This window comes from Triticum urartu, chromosome 6A (genome assembly GCF_056163025.1).
Source record: "Triticum urartu cultivar PI428250 chromosome 6A, HENAU_Tu73, whole genome shotgun sequence".
Lineage (NCBI taxonomy): Eukaryota > Viridiplantae > Streptophyta > Magnoliopsida > Poales > Poaceae > Triticum > Triticum urartu.
Window position 1 is genome coordinate 510,013,505 of NC_141878.1, and position 20,022 is coordinate 510,033,526.

Sequence of the window (20,022 nt, forward strand, 5' to 3'; positions counted from 1 at the left end):
TAAGGAGGAGCGGCTCTCTCCACCCCGGCGCGTCAAGGCGGAGCGCCGCTCGCCGTCACCCGTGCCCAATGCGATCGCAAAAGCACGCGACACTACTAGGGAAAACCTTATAAGTGAAGGATTATCATTAGTGCGCCTTTGTTCAGGGCGCTACTGCTACTTTACAGTAGCGCGCGTAGTACAAGGACACTACTGCTATCTCCTTAGTAGTAGCGCGGCGCCGCCGAAACGCGCTACGGGTATGAGAACCACACCTTAGCCACTGATAACCCACAAGTATAGGGGATTGCAATAGTTTTCGATAAGTAAGAGTGTCGAACCCAACGAGGAGCTAAAGGTAGAACAAATATTCCCTCAAGTTCTATCGACCACCGATACAACTCTACGCACGCTTGACGTTGAACAAGTATGAAACTAGAAGTACTTTGTAGGTGTTGTTGGATAGGTTTGCAAGATAATAAAGATTACGTAAATAAAAAGTATGGGTTGTTTAGATAAAGAAACAGTAAAGTAAATATAGCGAGTGTGGAAAAGTGGTGATAGGAGTTGTGAAATTGCCCCTAAGCAATTGACTACTTTACTAGACCGATAGCAAGATTATGTGGGAGAGGCCACTGCTAGCATGTCATCCCTGACTTGGAATTCTATGCACTTATGATTGGAACTATTAGCAAGCATCCGCAACTACTAACGTTCATTAAGGTAAAACCCAACCATAGCATTAAGATATATTGGTCTCCCTTCAATCCCGTATGCATCAATTTCTATGCTAGGTTGAAGCTTCTGTCACTCTTGCCCTCCAATACATAATCCTATTAGCATACAACTAACCCTATGGTGTGATTCACGCGCGCTCTCATATGATGGGCACCAAAGGACAGCAACATAACCATAAGCAAAATAAATCAATCATAGCAATTCATCAACCACCAATATGACAACGAAAATCTACTCAGACATCATAGGATGGCAACACATCATTGGATAATAATATGAAGCATAAAGCACCATGTTCAAGTAGAGGGTACAGCGGATTGCGGGAGAGTGGACCGCTGTAGATAGAGGAGGGAATGTGATGAAGATGTTGGTGAAGATGGCGGAGGTGTTGGTGTAGATCGCGGTGATGATGATGGTCCCCGGTGGCACTCCGGTGCCACCGGAAGCGAGGGGGAGAGAGCCCCCCTCCTTCTTCTTCTTCCTTGACCTCCTCCCCAGATGGGAGAAGGGTTTCCCCTCTGGTCCATGGCCTCCATGGCAAGGGAGGGGCGAGAGTGTTGGAAATATGCCCTAGAGGCAATAATAAAAGTATTATTATATTTCTTTGTTCATGATAATTGTCTTTATTCATGCTATAACTGTATTATCCGGAAATCGTAATACACGTGTGAATACATAGACCATAATATGTCCCTAGTAAGCCTCTAGTTGACTAGCTCGTTGATCAACAGATAGTCATGGTTTCCTGGCTATGGACATTGGATGTCATTGATAACGGGATCACATCATTAGGAGAATGATGTGATGGACAAGACCTAATCCTAAGCATAGCACAAGATCGTGTAGTTCGTTTGCTAGAGCTTTTCCAATGTCAAGTATCTTTTCCTTTGACCATGAGATCGTGTAACTCCCGGATACCGTAAGAGTGCTTTGGGTGTATCAAACGTCACAACGTAACTGGGTGACTATAAAGGTGCACTACGGGTATCTCCGAAAGTGTGTTGGGTTGACACGGATCGAGACTGGGATTTGTCACTCCATATAACGGAGAGGTATCACAGAGCCCACTCGGTAATGCATCATCATTATGAGCTCAAGGTGACCAAGTGGTTGATCATGGGATCATGCGTTACGGTACGAGTAAAGTGACTTGCCGGTAACGAGACTGAACAAGGTATTGGGATACCGACGATCGAGTCTCGGGCAAGTAACATACCGATTGACAAAGGGAATTGTATACGGGGTTGTTTAACCTCGACATCGTGGTTCATCCGATGAGATCATCGTGGAGCATGTGGGAGCCAATATGGGTATCCAGATCCCGCTGTTGGTTATTGACCGGAGAGTCGTCCCGGTCATGTCTGCATGTCTCCCGAACCCGTAGGGTCTACACACTTAAGGTTCGGTGACGCTAGGGTTGTGAAGATATGTGTATGCAGTAACCCGAATGTTGTTCGGAGTCCCGAATGAGATCCCGGACGTCACGAGGAGTTCCGGAATGGTCCGGAGGTAAAGAATTATATATAGGAAGTGCTGTTTTGGCCATCGGGACAAGTTTCGGGGTTATCGGTATTGTACCGAGACCACCGGAGGGGTCCCGCGGGCCCACCGGGTGGGGCCACCTGTCCCGGGGGGCCACATGGGCTGTAGGGGGTGCGCCTTGGCCTAGATGGGCCAAGGGCACCAGCCCCAAAGGCCCATGCGCCTAGGGTTCCACTTAAAGGAAGAGTCCAAGTGGTGGAAGGCACCTCTAGGTGCCTTGGGGGGGAGGGAAACCTCCCCTTGGCAGCCGCACCTAGGAGATTGGATCTCCTAGGCTGCGCACCAACCCCCCTTGGCCCTCCTATATATAGTGGGGGAGAGGAGGGACTTGACACACCAGCCCCTGGCGCCTCCCTCTCTCCCCGTTACGTCTCTCTCTTGTAGTATAGGCGAAGCCCTGCTACTGTGACGCCCTGCATCCACCACCACGCCGTCGTGCTGCTGGATCTTCATCAAACTCTCCTTCCCCCTTGCTGGATCAAGAAGGAGGAGACGTCTCCCGTCCCGTACGTGTGTTGAACGCGGAGGTGCCGTCCGTTCGGCGCTTGGTCATCGGTGATTTGGATCACGTCGTGTTCGACTACATCATCACCATTCTTTGAACGCTTCCGCACGCGATCTACAAGGTACGTAGATGCATCTAATCACTCGTTGCTAGATGAACTCCTAGATGGATCTTGGTGAAACCGTAGGAAAGTTTTTGTTTTCTGCTACGTTCCCCAACAGTGGCATCATGAGCTAGGTCTATGCGTAGTTCTTCTTGCGCGAGTAGAACACAATTTGTTGTGGGCGTAGATGTTGTCAACTTTCTTGCCGCTACTAGTCTTATCTTGCTTCAACGGTATTGTGGGATGAAGCGGCCAGGACCAACCTTACACGTATGCTTACGTGAGACCGGTTCCACCGACTAACATGCACAAGTTGCATAAGGTGGCTGGCGGGTGTCTGTCTCTCCTACTTTAATTGGAGCGGATTCGATGAACAGGGTCCTTATGAAGGGTAAATAGAAGTTGACAAATCATGTTGTGGCTTTCACGTAGGTAAGAAAACGTTCTTGTTAGAACCCTACTTCAGCCACGTAAAACATGCAACAACAATTAGAGGACGTCTAACTTGTTTTTGCAGCAAGTGCTTTGTGATATGATATGGCCAAAGTTGTGATGAATGATGAATGATCTATATGTGATGTATGAGATGTTCATGCTATTGTACAAGGAATCACAACTTACATGTCGATGAGTATGACGGTGACAGAATGAACATGGAGCCCAAGATGGAGATCAAAGGAGCCATGTGATGTTTATCATGTTTTGCATCTTGTTTACTTAGAACGACGGTAGTAAATAAGATGATCCCTTACAACAATTTCAAGAAGTGTTCTCCCCTAACTGTGCACCGTTGCTACAGTTCGTCGTTTCGAAGCACCACGTGTTAATCGGGTGTGATAGATCCTTACGTTCACATACAACGGGTGTAAGACAGTTTTACACATGCAAAAACACTTAGGGTTAACTTGACGAGCCTAGCATGTACAGACATGGCCTCGGAACACAGAGACCGAAAGGTCGAACATGAGTCGTATGGAAGATACGATCAACATGAAGATGTTCACCGACGATGACTAGTCCGTCTCACGTGTTAATCGGACACGGCTTAGTCGACTCGGATCGTGTAACACTTAGATGACTAGAGGGATGTCTAATCTGAGTGGGAGTTCATTAATAATTTGATTAGATGAACTTAATTATCATGAACTTAGTCTAAAATCTTTACAATATGTCTTGTAGATCAAATGGCCAACGTTGTATTCAATTTCAACGCGTTCCTAGAGAAAACCAAGCTGAAAGACGATGGCAGCAACTATACGGACTGGGTCCGGAACCTGAGGATCATCCTCATAGCTGCCAAGAAAGATTACGTCCTACAAGCACCGCTAGGTGATCCACCCGTCCCACAGAACCAAGACGCTATGAACGCTTGGCAGACACGTACTGATGACTACTCCCTCGTTCAGTGCGGCATGCTTTACAGCTTAGAGCCGGGGCTCCAAAAGCGTTTTGAGAGACATGAAGCATATGAGATGTACGAAGAGCTAAAAATGGTTTTTCAAGCTCATGCCCGGATCCAGAGATATGAAGTCTCCGATAAGTTCTTCAGCTGTAAGATGGAGGAAAATAGTTCTGTGAGTGAGCACATACTCACTATGTCTGGGTTACATAACCGCTTGACTCAGCTGGGAGTTAATCTCCCGGATGACGCGGTCATTGACAGAATCCTCCAGTCGCTTCCACCAAGCTACAAGAGCTTTGTGATGAACTTCAATATGCAGGGGATGGTAAAGACCATTCCTGAAGTATTTGCTATGCTGAAATCAGCAGAGGTAGAAGTCAAGAAGGAACATCAAGTGTTGATGATGAATAAAACCACTAAGTTCAAGAAGGGCAAGGGTAAAAAGAACTTCAAGAAGGACGGCAAGGAAGTTGCTGCGCCCGGCAAGCAAGCTGTCGGGAAGAAGTCAAAGAATGGACCCAAGCCTGAGACAGAGTGCTTTTATTGCAAAGGGAAGGGTCACTGGAAGCGGAACTGCCCCAAATACTTAGCGGACAAGAAGGCCGGCAACACCAAAGGTATATTTGATATACATGTAATTGATGTGTACCTTACCAGTACTCGTAGTAACTCCTGGGTATTTGATACCGGTGCCGTTACTCATATTTGTAACTCACCGCAGGAGCTGCGGAATAAACGGAAACTGGCGAAGGACGAGGTGACGATGCGCGTCGGGAATGGTTCCAAGGTCGATGTGATCGCCGTCGGCACGCTACCTCTACATTTACCTACGGGATTAGTTATAAACCTCAATAATTGTTATTTAGTGCCATGTTTGAGCATGAACATTGTATCAGGATCTCGTTTAATACGAGATGGCTACTCATTTAAATCCGAGAATAATGGTTGTTCTATTTATATGAGAGATATGTTTTATGGTCATGCTCCGATAGTCAATGGTTTATTCTTAATGAATCTCGAGCGTATTACTACACATGTTCATAGTGTGAGTACCAAAAGATGTAAGGTTGATAATGATAGTCCCACATACTTGTGGCACTGCCGCCTTGGTCACATAGGTGTCAAACGCATGAAGAAGCTCCATGCAGATGGACTTTTAGAGTCTCTTGATTATGAATCATTTGACACGTGCGAACCATGCCTCATGGGAAAAATGACCAAGACTCCGTTCTCAGGAACAATGGAGCGAGCAACCAACTTATTGGAAATCATACATACTGATGTGTGCGATCCAATGAGTGTTGAGGCTCGCGGTGGCTATCGTTATGTTCTCACCCTCACTGATGACTTGAGTAGATATGGATATGTCTACTTAATGAAACACAAGTCTGAAACCTTTGAAAAGTTCAAGGAATTTTAGAGTGAGGTTGAAAATCAACGTGACAGGAAAATCAAGTTTCTACGATCAGATCGTGGAGGAGAATACTTGAGTCACGAATTTGGCACACACTTAAGAAAATGTGGAATAGTTTCACAACTCACGCCGCCTGGAACACCTCAGCGTAACGGTGTGTCCGAACGTCGTAATCGCACTCTATTAGATATGGTGCGATCTATGATGTCTCTTACCGATTTACCGCTATCTTTTTGGGGCTATGCTTTAGAGACTGCCGCATTCATTTTAAATAGGGCTCCGTCGAAATCCGTTGAGACGACACCGTATGAATTATGGTTTGGGAAGAAACCTAAGCTGTCGTTTCTAAAAGTTTGGGGGTGCGATGCTTATGTCAAGAAACTTCAATCTGAAAAGCTCGAACCCAAGTCGGAAAAATGCGTCTTCATAGGATACCCTAAAGAAACTGCTGGGTATACCTTCTACCTCAGATCCGAAGGCAAGATCTTTGTTGCCAGGAATGGATCCTTTCTAGAGAAAGAGTTTCTCTCGAAAGAAGTAAGTGGGAGGAAAGTAGAACTTGATGAAGTATTGCCTCTTGAACCGGTAAATGGCGCAACTCAAGAAAATGTTCCTGAGGTGCCTGCACCGACTAGAGAGGAAGTTATTCATGATGATCAAGATACTTCTGATCAAGCTCCTACTGAAATCCGAAGGTCCACAAGGACACGTTCCGCACCAGAGTGGTACGGCAACCCTGTCTTGGAAATCATGTTGTTAGACAACGGTGAACCTTCGAACTATGAAGAAGCGATGGCGGGACCGGATTCCAACAAATGGCTAGAAGCCATGAAATCCGAGATAGGATCCATGTATGAAAACGAAGTATGGACTTTGACTGACTTGCCCGCTGAACGGCGAGCCATAGAAAATAAATGGATCTTTAAGAAGAAGACAGACGCGGATGGTAATGTGACCATCTATAAAGCTCGGCTTGTCGCTAAGGGTTATCGACAAGTTCAAGGGGTTGACTACGATGAGACTTTCTCACCGGTAGCGAAGCTAAAGTCCGTCCGAATCATGTTAGCAATTGCCGCATTCTACGATTATGAAATATGGCAAATGGACGTCAAAACGGCATTCCTTAATGGTTTCCTTAAGGAAGAATTGTATATGATGCAGCCGGAAGGTTTTGTCGATCCTAAGAATGCTGACAAGGTGTGCAAGCTCCAACGCTCGATTTATGGGCTGGTGCAAGCATCTCGGAGTTGGAACATTCGCTTTGATGAGATGATCAAAGCGTTTGGGTTTACGCAGACTTATGGAGAAGCCTGCGTTTACAAGAAAGTGAGTGGGAGCTCTGTAGCATTTCTCATATTATATGTAGATGACATACTTTTGATGGGAAATGATATAGAACTCTTGGACAGCATCAAGGCCTACTTGAATAAGAGTTTTTCAATGAAGGACCTTGGAGAAGCTGCTTATATATTAGGCATCAAGATCTATAGAGATAGATCGAGATGCCTCATAGGTCTTTCACAAAGCACATACCTTGATAAGATATTGAAGAAGTTCAATATGGATCATTCTAAGAAGGGGTTCTTGCCTGTGTTACAAGGTGTGAAATTGAGCTCAGCTCAATGTCCGACCACGGCAGAAGAAATAGAAGAGATGAGTGTCATCCCCTATGCCTCAGCCATAGGTTCTATTATGTATGACATGCTGTGTACCAGACCTGATGTAAACCTTGCCGTAAGTTTGGTAGGAAGGTACCAAAGTAATCCCGGCAAGGAACACTGGACAGCGGTCAAGAATATCCTGAAGTACCTGAAAAGGACTAAGGAAATGTTTCTCGTTTATGGAGGTGACGAAGAGCTCGTCGTAAAGGGTTACGTCGACGCTAGCTTCGACACAGATCTGGATGACTCTAAGTCACAAACCGGATACGTGTATATGTTGAATGGTGGAGCAGTGAGCTGGTGCAGCTGCAAACAGAGCATCGTGGCGGGATCTACATGTGAAGCGGAGTACATGGCAGCCTCAGAGGCAGCACATGAAGCAATATGGGTGAAGGAGTTCATCACCGACCTAGGAGTCATACCCAATGCGTCGAGGCCAATTAAACTCTTTTGTGATAACACTGGAGCTATTGCACTTGCCAAGGAGCCCAGGTTTCACAAGAAGACAAGGCACATCAAGCGTCGCTTCAACTCCATTCGTGAAAATGTTCAAGATGGAGACATAGAGATTTGTAAAGTACATACGGACCTGAATATAGCAGATCCGTTGACTAAACCTCTCCCTAGGGCAAAACATGATCAACACCAGAATTCCATGGGTGTTCGATTCGTCACAATGTAACTAGATTATTGACTCTAGTGCAAGTGGGAGACTGTTGGAAATATGCCCTAGAGGCAATAATAAAAGTATTATTATATTTCTTTGTTCATGATAATTGTCTTTATTCATGCTATAACTGTATTATCCGGAAATCGTAATACACGTGTGAATACATAGACCATAATATGTCCCTAGTAAGCCTCTAGTTGACTAGCTCGTTGATCAACAGATAGTCATGGTTTCCTGGCTATGGACATTGGATGTCATTGATAACGGGATCACATCATTAGGAGAATGATGTGATGGACAAGACATAATCCTAAGCATAGCACAAGATCGTGTAGTTCGTTTGCTAGAGCTTTTCCAATGTCAAGTATCTTTTCCTTTGACCATGAGATCGTGTAACTCCCGGATACCGTAAGAGTGCTTTGGGTGTATCAAACATCACAACGTAACTGGGTGACTATAAAGGTGCACTATGGGTATCTCCGAAAGTGTCTGTTGGGTTGACACGGATCGAGACTAGGATTTGTCATTCCATATAACGGAGAGGTATCACAGGGCCCACTCGGTAATGCATCATCATTATGAGCTCAAGGTGACCAAGTGGTTGATCACGGGATCATGCGTTACGGTACGAGTAAAGTGACTTGCCGGTAACGAGACTGAACAAGGTATTGGGATACCGACGATCGAGTCTCGGGCAAGTAACATACCGATTGACAAAGGGAATTGTATACGGGGTTGTTTAATCCTCGACATCGTGGTTCATCCGATGAGATCATCGTGGAGCATGTGGGAGCCAACATGGGTATCCAGATCCCGCTGTTGGTTATTGACCGGAGAGTCGTCCCGGTCATGTCTGCATGTCTCCCGAACCCGTAGGGTCTACACACTTAAGGTTCGGTGACGCTAGGGTTGTGAAGATATGTGTATGCAGTAACCCGAATGTTGTTCGGAGTCCCGGATGAGATCCCGGACGTCAAGAGGAGTTCCGAAATGGTCCGGAGGTAAAGAATTATATATAGGAAGTGCTGTTTTGGCCATCGGGACAAGTTTCGGGGTTATCGGTATTGTACCGGGACCACCGGAGGGGTCCCGCGGGCCCACCGGGTGGGGCCACCTGTCCCGGGGGGCCACATGGGCTGTAGGGGGTGCGCCTTGGCCTAGATGGGCCAAGGGCACCAGCCCCAAAGGCCCATGCGCCTAGGGTTCCACTTAAAGGAAGAGTCCAAGTGGTGGAAGGCACCTCTAGGTGCCTTGGGGGGGAGGGAAACCTCCCCTTGGCAGCCGCACCTAGGAGATTGGATCTCCTAGGCTGCGCACCAACCCCCCTTGGCCCTCCTATATATAGTGGGGGAGAGGAGGGACTTGACACACCAGCCCCTGGCGCCTCCCTCTCTCCCCGTTACGTCTCTCTCTTGTAGTATAGGCGAAGCCCTGCTACTGTGATGCCCTGCATCCACCACCACGCCGTCGTGCTGCTGGATCTTCATCAAACTCTCCTTCCCTCTTGCTGGATCAAGAAGGAGGAGACGTCTCCCGTCCCGTACGTGTGTTGAACGCGGAGGTGCCGTCCGTTCGGCGCTTGGTCATCGGTGATTTGGATCACGTCGTGTTCGACTACATCATCACCGTTCTTTGAACGCTTCCGCACGCGATCTACAAGGTACGTAGATGCATCTAATCACTCGTTGCTAGATGAACTCCTAGATGGATCTTGGTGAAACCGTAGGAAAGTTTTTGTTTTCTGCTACGTTCCCCAACAGAGAGCCCCTCCGAGATTGGATCTGTCTCTCTGTCTCTCTCTGTTTCTGCGTTCTCAGATTCTTCCCTTTCACCGTTTCTTATATTCCCGGAGATCCGTAACTCCGATTGGGCTGAAATTTTAACACGATCTCTATCCGGATATTATCTTTCTTGCGGCGAAAGAAGGGCATCAACCGCCTTACGGGGTGGCCACGAGGGTCTGGGGCGCGCCTGCCTCCCTGGGGCGCGCCCCCTGCCTCGTGGGCCCCTCGAGCATCGTCTCGCGTGGATTTTTCTTCCCAAAAATCATATATATTCCAAAAAAAATCTCTGTCAGTTTTTATTCCGTTTGGACTCCGTTTGATATGGATATTCTGCGAAACAAAAAACATGCAACAAACAGGAACTGGCACTGAGCACTGGATCAATATGTTAGTCCCAAAAATAGTATAAAAAGTTGCCAAAAGTATATGAAAATTGTAGAATATTGGCATGGAACAATCAAAAATTATAGATATGACGGAGACGTATCAGCCACCAGGCTATGTATAGCAGCAACGCGGCCCTCAGGAAGCGCGCTACTGCTAAAAAGTCTGAAGTAGCACGTGCCACAGACCCATCGTTGCAACTAAGTTTGTACCGTGCCACATGGCGGGCGCCACATAGCAGCAACGCGTCTAGCAGGACCGCGCTACTGCTAGCCCTTTAGCAGTAGCGTGTTTTCCCTACCGCGTTGCTGCTAAGGCGCAGCAGCAGCCACTTTTTCTATCCCTCCCCCCTCCCCTCCCCCCCCCTCTCTTCCTTCACTTTTCCCTCCCCCCTTCTCTCTCCCTCACTTCGCTTCTTCCTCACTACTTCTTTGCATGTGTATGATATTGTAGAAACTATTGTATAAAACATGTATAAATACAAAGGAAATATGCACCAGAAAAAAAATCAGAAAATAATAACAGTAGCACGAGGTATGTTTTTAACAGCAACGTGGGTTTAGCAGTAGCAAGCTGTAAGTTAAGGCGTTGAAGCTATTAGCAACAGCAGGGTTTCATAAAATGTGCTGCTGCTACCTATGGATAGCAGTAGCGCGGGTCAACACGCACTACTGCTAAAAGTTAGTTGTAGTGCCGTAGCAGTAGCGCGGCAACCCGCGCTACTGCTAGGCATTTGACATGCGCTACTGCTAGGCTTTTCCCTAAGAGTGCGGTCACCTTCGGCACTATCTTAGCGGCGGCGCAACGACAGCTCTTCGTCGTCTCGGAGCGCCATAACGACGCGGGAGTATGACAACAGGGAGCGGCGTCAGCGGGACAGGCGCAACACGGCACGCCGTTTGGAATTCGCTGACTCCGACATCCTGCCGCCACCCATCGCGGCGGACCCGAAGCTGGTGTACGCCTGAGCTCTGGACCGCTATGTGACTACGACGGAAACGAGCAAGTGTCATCTCCGCCGCCTCGATGGGGAGATGGCCAAGTACAGCGAGGAGTGGTCTCTCGCTGAGATTGTTGCCGCCAATGCCGCCTTCTCCATGGCCCGCTGGCCTCTCACCCCGCCCACGTCGTCGGTGGCCGTGGCCGCACTGCGCATGATGCGGGAGGAAGCGGATCGGAGAGGATCATCTGCGGGCTTCAGGCGGGTGCCGGGAAGCCCTGCCACGACGCCGCCACCTTTCGCTGCGTGAAGCCTGACTCCGACGACGGAGCGGGTGACAGTAACGGAGGAGGAACCGTCGGCCAGCCCGGCATGGCATACGAGGTCACCGTCAAGTATAGAGTAGTTTAGGGTTTTAGTTTAGCAAACGAAATATCGTTCGCTTTTATGTATAAATTATTCTATTTCAAATGAAATCCGACGTGTTTATATTAAAATTCGCCCGTTTGCATGAATTTCATCCGGTTAGTTTAAACTGTTGTCAAAATATATGTGGCTACTGTTAGATGGCGTTCTTCGGCATACGTGTGTGTGGATTAGTCCTTTTTGTCCGCGGACGGGTGTAGGAGAAAAATTTGCGGGTACCCGTTAGAGATGCCTAACACGTTAGCTGTTTTCCGCCAAAAAAAAAAGAAACACGCTAGCTGTAGCCAGGTGCCATTAAGCACAACCTACTTGAGGTAACCTGCCCGGGCCCAGTGAGTAGCTTGGTGTACAGAATGAGTGCTATTTCAGCCACTGTTGCCTCCATTCCTGCATATATAAAACCTAAGCAGCGCTTTGCTTTCTCCTTCTCTTAGGTACTAGGTACAACTAGTTAGACGAATATCAGAAGCTCTACCTTCCCCACATAAGACCAGCCCCCATACACTTCTTCTTCTTCTTCTTCTTCTTCTTCTTCTTCTTCTTCTGAGTCCGGTACTTCCCTTATGTATCTATCACTGGTTCTGGTCGGTGTTCTATATATCTACTTGCCTTCTTCATGGTGTTCTCTAACTTGATCTAGGTTTTCTGCCTGCTAGCTGTTAGATCTGACAAAGATGGGGAGGGGGAAGATAGTGATAAGGAGGATCGACAACTCGACGAACAGGCAGGTGACCTTCTCGAAGCGGCGGGGCGGGCTGCTGAAGAAGGCCAAGGAGCTCTCCATCCTCTGCGATGCGGAGGTCGGCCTCGTCGTCTTCTCCAGCACCGGCAGGCTCCACGAGTTCTCCAGCACCAAGTAATTAATTCGTTTCACATAATATACCTCTCATGTGCTATGCGGATACTCTGATCGCTTTTGGTTAATTAGGTTATCTTCTGACCGTTTTCTGTACTAGCGCCGCCTGCCTCCCATAGTCCCATGCTCTTCTCGCTCTCTTTCTTTTTTTCGAAAAATAAGAGAGGAACTTCTTCTCGCTAGCTAGTTATGTCATATTACTAGATGTGTATATAGATCGGTTGAGGTATACCTCTCTCTTTACCACTACAGTCAATTTTTCAACGATTTTGCTTGAGTTGCAGTTGCCTAGAATTTTCTTAAAATCTAGTCGGCGTGTTCCAACTATTGCTTCTATGGTTGTGCGCATTGTATGATGCAGGAGCCAGGGTTACCCCCTTCTCTAAAAAAAGTTGTTCCTTCTTGATCCCCTTCTTCATCGGGTTTGATAGAAGGCATGGTCGCCAGAGCACCTTCAGATCTAAGAGATCCCCAGTAACGTGAGCTAAGACAAAGGCGAAGCCGAGATTCACGGCTTCGCCATAGAGGTCATAGTCAACGAATCCGAGGACAATGACTTTGCTCGTGGGTTAGGTATTCATGGTGGGGTCACCAAAGCCGGAGAATGCACTCATGCACCCTAGGCTTAAAATGAAGGGTGTTGGTACCTTAGAATTTGTTGGGACTTGTGAGGTGGCGCAACAAGGGACGTGACTAGTGGGCCAATATCGGATTGACGGGTCAATGAGGAGGACTGCGGCGGTGGATCTGTAGGTGGCAAGTAGCAGAGCCGCGGGATGGCCACGACGATGCCAAGATTGGGGTGAAGGCCGGCTTCTAGGGTAGACACACTCGCGCGCGCACACACACAAATAGAGATGGAGAGAGAGAGAAAAAAAAGTAGGGAATACAAAGGTCATTGAATGGGATCCAATATACTCCCTCCGTTCCTAAGTATAAGTCATTTTAGAGATTTCAATATAGACTACATACGAAGCAAAAATGAGTGAATCTAACTATAAAATAAGTTACATTCGTATATAGTCTATACTGAAATCTCTAAAAGAACTTATATTTAGAAACGGAGAGAGTACAAGAAGTGAGTCTAACTCACTTGGTTAGGGGAGTGGATGCGGATTCGGATTCTTATTCTTATTCTTTCAAAAACAAAAATCACTCGTGGGGCTTCCCTTCCAGCATTCCTTTCACAAAAAGAAAAGATTCAAGAGCCGTAATTGTAACAAAAACCTTACCCGCAAGATCATTTTTTAGGGTGTGCAAATTTGTTAAAGTTCCCCATCGAACTTACTATGGCTCATTTACAACTATCTTGAATAACAAAATATTTTTTGTATTTCTTCTAAACCTGGGGTTTTTTCTGCTCCTTAGAATTAGAGGCATATTGGTAATGATAATACTATTGGTATAAAAGAAAATTAATGGTTATAAACTAGCAGCCATACATGTGCGTGCAATGCACATTTTATACAAACTATATTCCTTTTTTTGACACAAACAAATGAGAGGAGAATATTGTATCTTACTAAATAGGTAGTGACATATGTACTGTACCAAGAGAAAGGGCCTAGCGGAGCACCACTTGCAATAGTGCAGTCTAGAGGACATAAATAATGTTATAGTCGAAATACCAAGACGCTAAAAGAGAATCATATGGTCAAATTTAAGATAGCTAAATGTGTGCTTAAGAGGGTAATTAGTGCATGAGTTATTATATTCTGCAGTGTTCCATATTCTATCCTATATCCCTAAGAGAGTGATCTCCACTACTCTAATTATCTCAACATGCGTGCTTCTACATCATCCAAATTGTTGCACGGATGTGAATCCTCTACCATGCAACATGCATTAATGCACCCTAAGTGGGTTTTAAATCACATTGTTCCCACACCAACATGTATAAAAATACACTCCATCACAACATGCAACAATGCATAAAAAAACTCAGTATGCAAATATGCATGAGAATTTCCTTTCTATTATGCAAGATATTTTGCAACTATGCAATAGCATAACACAATAAATCATATGTATTTTCAGTTTTAGTTATCATATTGTTACTTCAATTATTCATGCTCCATACAATAAAATTGCATTGAAATGTATTGCAAAATATTTCCACAACAACCTGCGGGTATCATCTAGTATAATTTAGATGACATGGATTAATTGGATCATACAGTACAGCTCGTCCCTTTTATATGTTTCTGAAGTAAAGTTCATAGATTAATCTATGGGAGATCAATAATCCCATCTCATGAAGTGAAAGAGCAAATCATGAATAACTCCAATACTGCAGTTCAATGTAAGAAAATAATCACTTAAACTGTGAACATCTTAAGTCACATATGATTCTTACTTCTTCTATGCATACACACGGAGACCAGGCACCAAGTTACCATTCTTCAACTTAGAACGTAAATCTTAGTATACCATGCATTAAAAAGATGTGGGATGATAGTTTGTAACAGTGTAGAGAATTAAGTCATATCTAACAGATTAAATGTCTTCCTATTGTAGCTGCAAGTGCAGAAAAGGAAACACTGACGGATCTATTTTGTTTTGCTTGTTTGCATGTCACTGTGTCAGCATGAAAGCTGTGATAGACCGATATACCAAGGCAAAAGAGGAGCAGCCTGGCGTGAATGCAACTTCAGAGATTAAGGTATGCATCCATAGTAGTTAAAATAAGATGGCTACGATCAGAGAATTGCTAACACACATGCATGTGTCATTTAGCTTGACTGAGGGTACCTTCTAGGGCATCTTGGATTCATGTAAAAAGTATATAGAAATAGAAAAAATTCCTTTAGCAGCACTACTCGTTTGTTCGGTTCAAAGAGATGAAACAAAGGAAAAGTAGAGGAAAATGTCCTTTGATCTCACTTTCAAAGGAAAAACGCATGAATTTTACAATCGGCTTGGACCTCCTTTTAGAATTTTTACGCAAGAAATATGAGACCAGAGTCTTCAGTGGCATAATAACATCCTAATTATACTTTTCACATGATTTGACTGTGTGGACTTATGTATTTTTCTTATTCCTATGAACCGAGTGTAAGAAATTTTATGTTATTCGAATCCTCCGTTTTGCACATTCATTCCTATCATATTCCTGTGTTTTTTTTCTATTTCTACGTTTTCAGCATCCCACGAGCTGGTTTAATTTCTTCTATAGCTAAGATGGTGTTGTCTCTACCATGGCCACTGGCGGAGAAAGGGGGACTGGCAAGAGCCAGCCCCCCCCCCCCCCCCCCCCGAATTCCAAATTTATGCTTGTTTTGTGTCTTTCATCGCTGAGATTTTAAGAAAAATACGTGTATTGTGTAATTTGGCCCCTTTTATCAAAAAAAAAACATACAAGTCATTTGGCCCCCATGATATTTGATTCCTACCTCTGCCACTGACTGCGGTGTCTTTCAGGAGTGCATGCATCACCATGTATCTTGTTTGAAGAAGTGAGGAGGCCGGAAAGACCCCTCACAAATCAGAACTGACTACTCAGATGCTAGCTTTGCTCATGTGTGTGTTTGGTTTGAGCTTAAGTTTACTGGTTCGATCTCTGAGTCTTGACAGATTAGTGAGAACCTAAAGACCTATCATAAAGTGCAGATCAGTTAGGAATCACATGACAAAATCTGCATATCCTTTAGAAGTCCTATCTTGCTACCCGTCCTTTTCCCTTTTCTTTTTTCATTTCTCTTTTTTTTTGCTTGGTTAGTTTAGTTTCTTTAGTTTTCGTTAGAAATGTTTTGGTTCAACTTGTAAGTCCATAGACAATAGTACAGACAATAGTTGTACCAGGTCACTTATAGGCAAAATGTAGATAGAATGTACGATGATTCATTTGAATATAATCAGTTTTAGCTATAACCATTTGTGTGTACAATAAATTACAAACAAATCCACACAGCAGCAAAACCACCACCCGTGGTCTTTTCTTTTTCTTTTTCTACGTGGCAGTTGGTTGGCTGAGTTAATCTTTTTCTTTTCTTTCTTCTCAAATTCGTTCTACTAAATATAAAATGAAATGTGTGATCTTGAAACAAAAATCTACATTACCCCCTAATATTACCCTTGTCTTGTAGTAATTCATTGTATATGAACTTTAGAAATTAAGGTATGCTTGCATGGTAGTGGGGCAAATGATCAAATTTTCCGGCTATGATTAAAGGATTGCTGACAGATATGCATGTGAAGTTGGTTTACCTGAGGGCAACTTCTAGGGTCAAGGTTGCTTGATTTCTTCTCTTAACTAAGATATTGTCTTAGTTATGCAGAAGCTAGGTGTATGCTCATTATACTTTGTAACCTCTTGATGCTACATTTTGAGTTAATAAAAATTTCATTTATCGAAAAAACTAAGATGCTATCTAGCTAGCTATTGCCGATACTGCGACATCTTTCATGCGTGCATGCATGATCATGCAAAATGTGTGTCTTGATCAAAGGAGAAGGCTGCAAAGACCCTCACAAGTCAAAACTGACTACTCGACGCTAGCTTGAGTCCATGTTTATGTGTTGGGTTGAGGCTAAATTTATTGGGGTCAATACCGACAGATGAGTTCTGAGAACTTAGACCTATCATAAATCATGAAGTGCAGATAAATTGGGAATCGCACAACAAAATCTAGTTTAGAACCATTAGAACCTTCTTTTGCCTCTGTTTTTTTCCCCTTAGAACCTTCTTTTGCCTTTTTTTTATACCTTTCATTTTATCAGTTTTCTGCTTAATTAGTTTGGTTTTCGTTAGGGAGGTTTTGGTTTGTAGCCTTTAAAGACATAATACAACAGTATCACATACTTCTGATCATTTATACAGACAATAAAATAGATAACTTGTGCTATAATGGTTCTAGTTTTGGACATGCCGTTTGCAGATAGAAGTTACAGACAACATTAAGACAAGAGCAAAAACACCATCAGCAATTTGTCTATAGAATCATAGAGAGTGTACATACAACTACAGAAAGACTATTGCTCTCTTTTCTTCTTTCCTAACTAGCAATTCTTACAGACGGCTAAGATAAGACTATCGGACATACCTAAGTTTGGCAAGCTCTCAATTTTTCCTTCTAAATTGCACCTTGCTGGTGAAGTTGTGGACAGAAATATAAACAGATTTCTATTAGTACAAAAGTGTCGGGCAGCTTCGGAATAACATGCTTGTTACTCAAGACTGAAGACATGTCCGTCAGTAGTTGGTACTTGGGCATGTGCATGTAACTGCAATAACTAGTAGACTGACACTCTGTTGCGCCGTTGCGCCCTTCCTCCTGAAGCCACACTTCAGCGGCTCGGCATCAAAGAACAGCCGCCGCCCCACCTCTTGTTCGAAAATAAAGTCAAAGTTGGGACCCTGGGAAGTGATATCACAACACAATAGCTGATTTAGACGAGTGAAAGAGTAGAGCTGCAAAAGGTGAGCACTGAAGCAGAGCCCAAACTTGAGATATTTTGACTTTTAAGTAGATCTGCAAGCCTGGGACATACATAGCATTTGACGCAGCTGCTCCCGTCTAAGAGCTCCACTGATTCTGCTACACCCTGCTACTCTGTGAAGATCCTGTAGCACAGGTGGACAACCAAAATTAGCGAACAACACATTACTGAACCTCAGAATCTATCAAGTATCTTACCTCCCATACCTGCTGCGCCGGCTTCCAAGTTCATAAATAGTAGCTGCCTAAGACTGAGAGGATATGACTTAAAATGAAAATTATGTTGTCTTTCTTCCAGATGAATCATGCAAATACAGGATGAGACCATGTTGATGTACAGTAAGGCTTGAATTAGTTGGGATTACTTAAATTAAATGGTTAGAAGAGAGGGTAAGGGCAAGGTGGAGGCTTATAGGTGTGCAGCCGCACCATCACATTAAAAATCCTCCGTGTGCATAATATTTCTAAAATTATTACAGCAGCTATTCTGTTTTCACCAAAATATTTGAATCCATACCCTGAGAACACTGCCTGTACATAAATTTATATGTAATTTCACAGATGGGATGTGCCAACAAAGTGGGAAGTTCTTAATGTTTGGTCCATAACTCAATTCAGAGTGATATATCTATATGTGTTGCTACCTGCCAGCAGATGAAAACATAAGTATTCTACTGCCTTGCTTCTAACATGTGCATATGCAGTTGTCGAGTAATTATATTGCTTTAAATTAGCACAGTAAGCCAATCATTTCTAGATCAATTTTGTAGAACATGTTTTAAAGTTTAGGGAAACTAACAGAACTTTATGTTTTTTCTGATAGCTTTGGCAAAGGGAGGCAGCAAGCTTGAGGCAGCAACTGCACGACTTGCAAGAAAGCCACAAGTATGGTGATCTTCTATTAATTCTGCAAAGAAAATAAACCACCAATTAATATAAGCGGAAGTAACTGCTGCATACTGTAATTATCAAACAGAAATATAATAAAAAAAGTACCCAAACAAAACTTAGATGCTCCATCATTCAAAGTGATTCCCATTTACGCACAACAGGGTTTTACTAGCAATACTTAGAAGTATTTCAACTGTATTAATGGAATGCCATGAGTAACTATTTTGCATGATTATAGGCAACTGATGGGAGAGGAGCTTTCCAGCCTAGGTGTAAGAGATCTCCAGGGTTTAGAGAATCGGCTCGAAATGAGTTTATGCAGTATCAAAACAAGGAAGGTTATTACATGTGTTATCCACCATCTGTAATTTTGTGTTACTGTTTGCTTCAATCTAATGATGCAGCAAAAATCTATTAAACAGGACAACCTTCTGAGAAGTGAAATTGAAGAGTTACACAGGAAGGTTTGGCCTTACAATTAATGTCCTACTTATATTATTTCAAAGAACTCTGCATGCATAGAAGGTTTCTACTAACATTTTAACTTCTAAACAAACTCTGCAACAGGGAAGTCTAATCCACCAGGAAAACACGGAACTGTGTCGTAGATTAAACATCATGTCACAACAAAAAATGGAACTGAGCAGAAAGGTTTGGTGCACAATCCTTTGTCAAAAACTTTAGTCAAATGATGGCACGTTATCAGAAATAAGCTAAACTAACGACTTAATTTCAGCTTCAGAGCTGTGAATCAGGAGGTGCCACTGATGCAAATAAAAGCTCTAGCACTCCCTACAGCTTTCGTATTGTACAAGACGCAAATATTCCTGCTAATCTTGAACTGAGCCAGGCACAACAAAACGAACAGGAGCACTCCGAAACAGACGCTCCAGCACTGGGGTAAATATTCTCTTCTAGCATCCAAAATTGGATTATCCCAAGAAGTATACATACACCTAATCAAGGATATATGCTTTTGAATGTAGCAGACTTCAACTGTCCTAAGACGATCTAATACATTCTGGGCAACGTCATGGGTAATCAAAAATATCAAATCATGATTCAGAGCACTTGGAGTTGGATAATGCAGCATGTTGTGCGCTATACTAGCCCATAAAGAAAAGTGCACAGACTACAGACAGGACAGATTATGCTGCCAGGGGCTATATTATATTGAAGTTGTGACATAATGGTTGTTGTAATGATACTAGTTGTAACATCATAATTTTTATGCTTATGCCCACATGACATTAAAGTAATTGTGTATCGATAGCTGTGTACAATCAGCA

At 44.0% G+C, this 20,022-nt stretch overlaps 1 protein-coding gene across 3 annotated transcripts; it reads left to right on the top strand.

Moving 5' to 3' along the window:
• Positions 1-11,876: 11,876 nt before the first annotated feature.
• Positions 11,877-20,001, top strand: LOC147965969 (MADS-box transcription factor 57-like). 3 transcript variants are annotated; one of them, XM_087528536.1, is made up of 9 exons: positions 11,877-12,100; positions 12,189-12,404; positions 14,991-15,066; positions 18,666-18,727; positions 18,972-19,071; positions 19,156-19,197; positions 19,301-19,384; positions 19,470-19,633; positions 19,720-20,001. In XM_087528536.1, exons 2-9 carry the CDS (start codon positions 12,223-12,225, stop codon positions 19,736-19,738), a joined length of 729 nt encoding a protein of 242 aa, XP_087384662.1. In that variant the 5' UTR covers positions 11,877-12,100; positions 12,189-12,222; the 3' UTR covers positions 19,739-20,001. The 3 variants fall into 3 exon arrangements, with proteins under 3 accessions (XP_087384662.1, XP_087384661.1, XP_087384663.1); XM_087528535.1 differs by having other exon boundaries at positions 11,878-12,100; positions 12,205-12,404; XM_087528537.1 differs by having other exon boundaries at positions 11,882-12,100; positions 12,205-12,404; positions 19,723-20,001.
• The last annotated feature ends 21 nt before the right edge of the window (positions 20,002-20,022 follow it).